At 44.5% G+C, this 9,306-nt stretch overlaps 1 protein-coding gene across 1 annotated transcript; it reads left to right on the plus strand.

Annotated features, from left to right (window-relative positions):
* Positions 1-6,705: 6,705 nt before the first annotated feature.
* On the plus strand, positions 6,706-7,701 carry LOC142760527 (taste receptor type 2 member 40-like). The gene has a single exon (XM_075863745.1). It carries the CDS (start codon positions 6,706-6,708, stop codon positions 7,699-7,701), a length of 996 nt encoding a protein of 331 aa, XP_075719860.1.
* The last annotated feature ends 1,605 nt before the right edge of the window (positions 7,702-9,306 follow it).

Raw genomic sequence — 9,306 nt, forward strand, 5'->3', positions numbered from 1 at the left:
TCAGAGCCTACGCGTTTCGGACGGCTTCAGCGTCCTTAGACTTGGCTGTAAGTCAAGTCTAAGGACGCTGAAGCCGTCCGAAACGCTTAGAATAGCAGCCACATACCACAGTCTTGCCTTTTGATCCTCTCTAGAACAACAGTGCACCAGTACCAACCGAGGAAGCGTCCACCTCTAATGAAAACTGTAGGGATGCATCAGGATGGTACAGAATGGAGGCAGATGTGAAGGCTTTTCTAGGGATTCAAAGGCGGCTTCAGCCTCCAGAGTCCACATTTTGGCATTCATACCCTTCTTAGTGAGGGTGGAGATAGGAGCAGTCAAAGATGAGAAGTTGGGGATGAACAGCCGGTAGAAGTTGGCGAATCCTAGGAAGCGTTGTATGGTCCTTAAGCCTTGGGGGCGTGGCCACTCCAGGACAGCCTTTACCTTCTGGGGGTCCATCTTGAGGCCCTGATGGGAGATGATATAGCCCAGGAAGGATAGAGACTTCTTCTCAAATACACACTTCTCCAGCTTGGCATAAAGGCGATTCTCTCTTAGACGGAGCAACACCTGGTGGACATGACTTTGATGAGTTACTGGATCTGGGGAAAAAATCAAAATGTCATTGAGATACACCACAACACAAACATAAAGGAGATCACGAAAAATGTCATTGACAAATTCTTGAAATACTGCGGGGGCGTTACACAGGCCGAAGGGCATAACTAAGTATTCGTAGTGCCCATCACGAGTATTAAAGGCAGTCTTCCATTCGTCACCACGACGAATCCGGATCAGATTGTAGGCCCCCCGCAGGTCCAGTTTAGAAAAAAATTTCGCCCCCCGTATGCGATCAAACAGTTCAGAAATCAAAGGCAGAGGGTACCTGTTCTTCACCGTGATCTGGTTTAGACCTCGGTAGTCAATGCAAGGTCGTAGCGATCCATCTTTTTTCTTAACAAAGAAGAACCCCGCCCCGGCCGGCAATGAGGATTTACGAATGAAACCCCTCTTCAGGTTCTCCTTAATGTAGGCCGACATGAACTGGGTCTCTGGCAAGGAGAGAGGGTACACTCTACCACGAGGAGGAGATGATTCAGGAACCATGTCGATCGGACAATCATATGCCCAGTGTGGTCTCAGCCTACTTTTTGTTGAAGACATCGGAGAACATGGAGAAACAAGAAGGAAACCCTGTCAAAGGCTGAAGAGGAGCAGGCTGTGGCAACTGGATATGGCCCAGACAGCGGTCAAGACACTTCGGACCCCACTGGAGAACCTCTCCAGAGGTCCAATCCAGGACGGGGGCATGCAGATGGAGCCAAGGGAAACCCAGCAGCACGAGGTTGACGGCCTTGGACGGCCTTGTTTCTCCAACCAAACCTAGGCACTGGGGTTTTTTGGCTTGTGAGGACACAGACGCACAACATGGCCAGCGAGGCCGCAATATAAGCAAAGTCCAGAGGTGCGCCTGCGCTGTTTCTCCTGGACCGATAATTTTAGTCGGTCTACTTGCATCGGGACCTCGGGCAAAGCAATAGAAGCAGGCAACAGGGGTTTCTGGAAGTTGGGCACCAGTCTAGGGCACCGACGCTCCTCACGAACCTCGTGAGATCTCTCCCTCAGCCTTATGTCTACACGAGTGGCAAGCAGAATCAAGTCGTCCAAGGCAGGAGGCAGGTCTCGAGCGGCCAGTTCGTCCTTGATCTCGGATGACAGGCCATGCTAAAAGGATGCCACGAAGGCCTCATTGTTCCAGGATAGCTCCCCTGACGGAGTGCGGAACTGTATAGTATACTTGGTGTCCTCTTGGTGAAGGTTGAAGATGGCAGTGGCTGCCGATGAGACTAGCCCTGGCTCCTCAAAAACAGTTCGGAATATTTGCACGAACCCCTGGATATCTTGGGTCTCGGTTCCCCGACGTTCCCAGATAGGATTAGCCCATGCCAGGGCCTTGCCAGTCAGGAGGGATATGATGAATGCGATCTTGGCTCCATTCCGACGGAAATGCTCGGGAGTGCAGGGTAAAATGAATGTGGCATTGGTTCAGAAATCCCGACATTCACTGGCGTCTCCATCAAACCGAGAGGCCAATGGCAGCGAGAACCGAGGATCTGGACAGGAACTGCCAGGAGGAGTAACAGGTGGATCAGCTTGAGGGACTTGCATAGAGGCAGGAAGAGAAGCAACTAGCGTCCCTAGCTGCTGAGCCATAGAATCCACTTCCACAAGGAGCTGATCCTGCCTAGCTCGGAGATCCAGCAGGTCTGCCTGCATGGCTTGGGAGGGTGCCAAGCCTTTGAATTGAACAGTGGAGTCCATGGCCAAAGCGTACTGCACGAAGCGGGGTGTGGACCAATAGTTCAATAGTTCAGCGAGGATACCTGAGGCAACGTAGACAGTAGCGAGACGGGCACGTCCTGGACCAGGCGGCAGGAAGATGTCAGGTGAGGCGTAGCAAATCAAGCGAGACTGTAGCACAGCACGGCAACAGCACAGCACGGCACTAGAACTTGGTAACACGGAAACAGGATACGGGATACAGGAACAAGGTACACTGGGAAACTGGAAGACACTGGGAGACCATTAGCATGACAATCTATGGGTAACAAACAACGCTCTGGCAAAAAGCAAGAGGGTAGAGCCCTTTTTATAGCCCAGAGCATCTTGGGCTAGATTACAGACTTCCTGCAAAATGCGCGCACAGGCCCTTTAAGAGCGTGTATGCGCGGGCGCGCTCGCGTGCCGGAGATAGTCTCGATGTCCGGAAGTGAGTGCCGGCGCCTCACAGGAGGACGACGCTGCACACAAGTAAGATGTCCATGGCCGTCGAGGTTAGAGTCAGAACAACGGGCCGTGGCCATAGACGTTACACCTCCGATTGATAGGTCTGATGGAAGCCATCAAGGGAACCCCGACGCAGATGTGAACACACCCCATCTTTATAAAAAATGCAGTCAATTCAAAGGCAGTGTGCAAGGAACTGCATATCTGATTTCTAGCACGTACATGAGTTTTGCAAGCCCCAAAGCATATGTCCCCCCTCTCAACACAAAAAAATTATCTATATACATATACAATTATTATATCATATCACTATACCAGATGAAATATTATCTGCATACTGTAACTGTACACAACTAACTATTATAAGACCAATATTACCAATAATAACACAATATACGGTCCAAGTAATACTGCCACACGATAACTACATAGTGACTGAATAATACCCCCATACTGTTACTGAATAATACCACCACCACACTATAACCACATAGTGACTGAATAATACCCCCATACTGTTACTGAATAATACCTCCACACCATAAATACATAGTGACTGAATAATACCCCCATACTGTTATTGAATAATACTGCCACACCATAACCACATAGTGACTGAATAATACCCCCATACTGTTACTGAATAATACCTCCACACCATAAACACATAGAGACTGAATAATATCCCCATACTGTTACTGAATAATACTGCCACACCATAACAACATAGTGACTGAATAATACCCCCATACTGTTAATGAATAAAAACCACTATACAAAGGCCAATATTACCACCATATAGTGACCATATAATGGTAGATGGCAGTTATACACAAGAGCTCTGCAGACCATATAAATGATTACTGCACATTTTTATCCAGTGACTCACAGGTGATGTCTTCTCTGATAAGTTGTTCACATTCCCTTTTTTTCTCCATCCGGCCCAGACCACTGTGATGACCTATTCCAGCCACGACTCGTCTCTGCAGGATTTGACACACAGACATGTTGGTTTCGCGCAATTCCAGCACCCCCCCCCCCACACCTATACCCACTCCTCTAAACAACCTCATAATCCACATTGCCCCAGATGGTACTAATGATCCCTCAGTGCTCGAGACAATAAAAGTACCCCATCAATAACCATGCCCCCTTTGTGCCCCCACAGTAATAATGTCCCCACAGTAATAATGCCCACTTTGTGCCTCTTGTAGATCGCAACCAAACACGGCCCCCTGTAGATAGTGCCACACACAGCCCCCTGTAGATAGCACCACACACAGCCCCCCTGCAGCCACACACAGTCACCCCTGCGCCACACACAAACTCCTGTAGATAGCGCCACACAGCCATCCCCCTGTAGATATTGCCATACAGCCCCCCCTTAGTAGATAGCGCCACACACAAACCCCTGTAGGTAGCGCCACACAGCCCTCCTCCCTTGTAAATTGTGCCAAATAGGCCTATCTTAGCAGATAGCACCACACACAGACTCCTGTAGATAGTGCCACACAGCCCCTCTTGTGTTTAGTGCCACACAGCCCCCCCTTTTATATGGTGCAACAGAGGCCCCCTTGTATATAGTGCCACACAGCCCTCACTCTTATATAGTGCCACACAGCCCCCCTTGTATATAGTGCCACACAGCCCCCTCCTTGTGTATAGTGCCACACAGACCCCCTCCCTTTTATATAATGCCACACAGTCCACCTCCCTTGTATCTAGTGCCACACAGGCCCCTGCCTTGTATAAAGGGCCACACAACCCCCGTTATATATAATGCCACACAGCCCTAACTCCCTTGTATATAGTGCCACACAGTGCCCCCTTGTATATAGTGCCACAGAGTGCCCCCTCTTGTATATAATGCCACACAGTACCCCCCTTGTATATAGTGCTACACAGTGCTTCCCCTTGTATATAGTGCTACACAGTGCTCCCCCCCAAAAAAAATGTAATATTGTACTTACCTTGTCTTGTTTCCACGACGGACGGAGCACTGCATACATAGGCTCTGGTCGGGATGCATGCGCAGACCAGCGTAATGTAGTGACGTCATCACGCTGGCCTGTGTAGGGAGTCTTCCCAACACCTTATAGGCTGCAGGCTTAACATGGCCTGCATCCTATAGTATTCATTTGTATCAGATACAAGTGAATGTGGTTGTCACTAGCACCAGGGCCCCCCCACGTGCTAGCGACGCCACCGGGCATGTGGGGGCCCGTGTGGATATGTGCAGTTCGGACGGCCATGGGAGCCTTGGGCCCCAGTAATGAGATGTTTCTTTTCATGCTGTTCCAGTCTACACAGAAAAGCTGACAGCAATATTTCAACATTGTATCTCACATGCATAGTCACGTAAAAAAAATTAGGGTAGTATATACAATGCTCACTTCTGGGACCTCCACCTTTCAGGAAAACAGGGAATACTCAGATGCTTGTTCAGTGAACCTATCCAGCCAAAAGAGGTGAAGACACATGCGTGCAGCTCTCTCATTGATGCCCAAGGGAATCACTGGCTTGCTATCTCCGTAATGCCCATAGAATTCAGTTGAGAGGGCCAGGCACATGCATGGCTACCTCTCCTATATGTGGTTGCTCTAATGGGTCAGGTGATCTGGCTTACAGAGGTGGAATGGTGGCTCCCCACCATAATTTTGCCCAGGGGTCTTAACCAACCTTGATTCGGCCCTGGGCAGAAGGTGGGTTTGACTAATGCATCATGCCATGATGTAGTATGGGAGGATGGCACAGGGCAATATGCATTGGTATGTGGGGTTAGTGCTGAAGGTACTGCCTTGGGATGCATCTTAAGAAGGGGGCCTATTTTCATTTTTCTATAGAGCTTCTCCCCACAGTGTATGTCCCTGTGCCATCATACCAATCATCCTGCACCTCAATTCACCATCACTTGCTAAGCTTCCTATTAGGAAAAATGACTTGGTGTACTAGTGGGTAATAGTCAAACACACCCGACACCCGCACTGTCTCTTATTTTTTATATATATATATATATATATATATATATATATATATATATATATATATATATATATATATACACATATATATATATATATATATATATGTATATGCTTTAAACTGCTATACCTGTAACTTTAAACACAAAACATGGGGATTTATGTAACGGGAAGGCTACAAGAGGGCCAGAGCAGCACAACACATAAACATGAAGACGACATCTTTTGCTTGGGTATTTTGACTTTTATTTAGGAATTAAGATTTTCCGCTGCCTCTTCATCATCAGTTAATACTAATTCCACCCCGTAGAAACTGTTGACAAGGGGCTGAAGCTAATTTATGTAATAACCAAGGCTTTTAATAGTCGGACTTATGGGAGAGACAGAATCATAAATTAGCACCCGGTACCAACAATCTCCATAATTACAGGGATACCTTCTATAAAAGAGGTCTGTATGTGATGTATATGTCTGTAGTGATGATCAGATGATCCCAGATGACAGACACATGGTGAGTGCACTAAGCCTTAGGATATACAGTATAATAGACCATATATAATGTGCCGGAAAGTATTAGTCACATGATTGTATTTCACAGGATGGATAAAAACCACACAACGACATAGAAGACAAGCATTTCTGCCTCAATCTCTAGGATTAAAAGCTCGTAATTGGATCCAAATATACCGTGCAGGAAAATTTTGTGTTACTATGAGGACATATTTCATACTGAAGCAAAATAAGAGCTTGGTGCAACTCCCCCCACAATATGTTCATTTAACAGTATTTTTATGACTATTTTTCTTTAAAAATGTGTATTGGAACTTGAAAGCCTATAGAGTAAGTTTGAGATGAAAGTAATTCTATATTACAGTAAATATTTTATTTCTGTTTGCCTTGCTTCATTTTAATACAGAATATTGCTGTGAAGACTCTTTAGAGGTCGTTTCTGATGCTTCCTACATTTTTGTTAATTTCCATGACTATTTTGGGAATCAGCACTGTAATAGGGTCACTTGCCAATTCAATCATCATTGCAGTCAATATCACAGACAAAATCAAGGGTAAAGCTCTCAGCCCTTCCGATCAGATCTTGTTAATGATGGGCATATCTAATGTATTATTTCAATTCATAATGCTCACAAATGATTTTCTCAGCTTTCTTGAGGGTGATCTCTACTTCTCTGAAGAGGTTTATATTCTATTCTCAGCCATAATCAATTTCCCAGTCTTCACCAGCTTCTGGTTAACCGCATGTCTATCCATCAGCTACTATTTCCAGATTGTCATATTCAGTCATCCCTTCCTTATGCGGCTCAAGTTAGCCATGTTCCGGTTTATTCCACAACTTCTAATGACTTCGGTTCTTATATCACTGGCAACATGTTTACCTGTAATCTGGAACACAATCATAAATGATCGAGGATTCAACATGACAAGTAATCAGAGTATGGAAGCCCCTTCCCCTAAGTTGACAATAGAGTATCTGATCATCAGTAACCTCATCAGTTGTTCTCTGCCTTTAGTCTTAGCAGGAATTGCCAATGGTCTTATCATCAAGTCACTTGTAACTCACACCCACAAGGCTGTCAGGAATGCGAAAGGAGAAATTAGTGCCCGTACTGAAGGCCAAGTGCGGGCAGCACGGACGATAAGTTGTCTTCTTTTGATCTATGTGTGTTTCTATATATCTGAATTACTATTGTTTACTGAAATGTTTCCACCAAGTAGTCTAGGAATATGTGCGTGTTTGGTAATCATTTACAGTTATTCTCCTGCACAGTCTATTGTCCTTATTTTTGGAAGCCCCAAACTGAAGCAAGTCTCTATTAGTATAATTCATTGTATCCCAGGTTTCAATAAAGAAAAGGATACAACACCAACTGTTGTATTTATCAACGTTGAAGGGAAATTGACCCTCTCAAAAGAAGTAAAAGGGACAGAATAAAGAGGACATTTAAAACTGGGACACAAAACATGTTGTCACTTGTCACTTGTATTCTACATTTACATAGTCCTCAACGGTGGCAATGAAAGCCTTACTTTGTATGTCATTGAGGATAAATCAAACAAATCCTCTCATACACATGGAAGACATGGCCACCGAGCAGCCAATGTGGATGCTGGTTTTATATTGTCCATTGACAACAGTTTTATCAGTGTGTGCTTCTTTCAAGTAACAGCCATGCATAACATGGTACATGATTCACCCACAAGACCAAATCTTGTCTTGTATTTTAAGCTTTTATATGCTGATATTCATATATCCTCATAAAAAAATCATGAAAAATATCATAATACATTTATATACATGTATAACATTTTTTACATATGTGATGTTTTTTGATTAGTATTACTACGAATCATTTGCATTCTGGTATTATTCTATCTATGCAGAATAAAAAGTTCTTAGATCTAGTGGCTTAGCTCAATGTATCCATTATAATGAATACAGAAATATAATATTTTGTTATGGAAATGAAAAAATAAAAAAAGAAGTATTTTAAGACTCCAAAATACTCCTTTCTAGTCATCATTTACATTTATTGAACAATAATAGGTATCACTTCTTTATATATTTTAAAGAGTTTCTCCTTTGAAAGGTATATTTACAATTTAAAGGACTTTGCACATGAAGGACATTTATGGCATATCCACAGGATATGTTATAAATGTCAGATAAATTCGGGTCCCACCTCTGGGACCCAGACCTATCTCTAGAATGGGGCCCCCTAAACCCCGTTCTACCTTTCTCGATTCCCACTGCCTCCTGGGCCACTTCCTTATTACGTGATCGGAAATTGTAAAACAACATAGCTCGCTGAACTACACTGTTTTTGCAACTCCCATAGAAGTGAATAGCAGTTACATAGCTACATAGTTACATAGTTCGTACGGTTGAAAAAAGACACATGTCCATCAAGTTCAACCAAGGGACGGGAAAAGGGAAGTAAAAAATTTCTACACATAGGAGCTAATATTTGTTTGTTCTAGGAAATCATCTAAGCCTTTTTTAAAGCCATCTACTGTGCCTGCTGTGACCAGCTCCTGCAGTAGACTATTCCATAAATTCACCATTCTCACAGTAAAGAAGGCTTGTCGCCTCTGCAGGTTGAACCTTTCTTTTTCCAGACGGAGCGAGTGCCCCCTTGTTTTTTGAGGGGGTTTTACATGGAACAGGATTTCACAATATTTTTTTCCAGAAACAGAGTTGCTTGGGTACTACGCTGCTTACGTAACTGCCATGCACTTCTATAGGAGTTACGACGAGCTACTCTGTTTTCCTGATTACATGGTCTGAAATTACAAAGTGGTCAGGGAAGCAGTGGGAACCGAGAAAGGTAGAATTGGGATTGGGGGCCCCATTCTAGAGATAGGTCCGGGTCCCAGAGGTGGGACCGGCATCTCTCGGACATTTATGGCATATCCTGTGGTTATCATAAATAACCCTGATGGGCAAAACCCTTTAAATCATCTTCCCTCAGTTCAGTAACAATTCTGCCTTCACACTTTTTTTTTTGCAGTTTATCTTTTGATGACTGCACACTTTGGC

Source organism: Rhinoderma darwinii, chromosome 1 (assembly GCF_050947455.1).
Source record: "Rhinoderma darwinii isolate aRhiDar2 chromosome 1, aRhiDar2.hap1, whole genome shotgun sequence".
NCBI classification, from domain to species: Eukaryota; Metazoa; Chordata; class Amphibia; order Anura; family Rhinodermatidae; genus Rhinoderma; species Rhinoderma darwinii.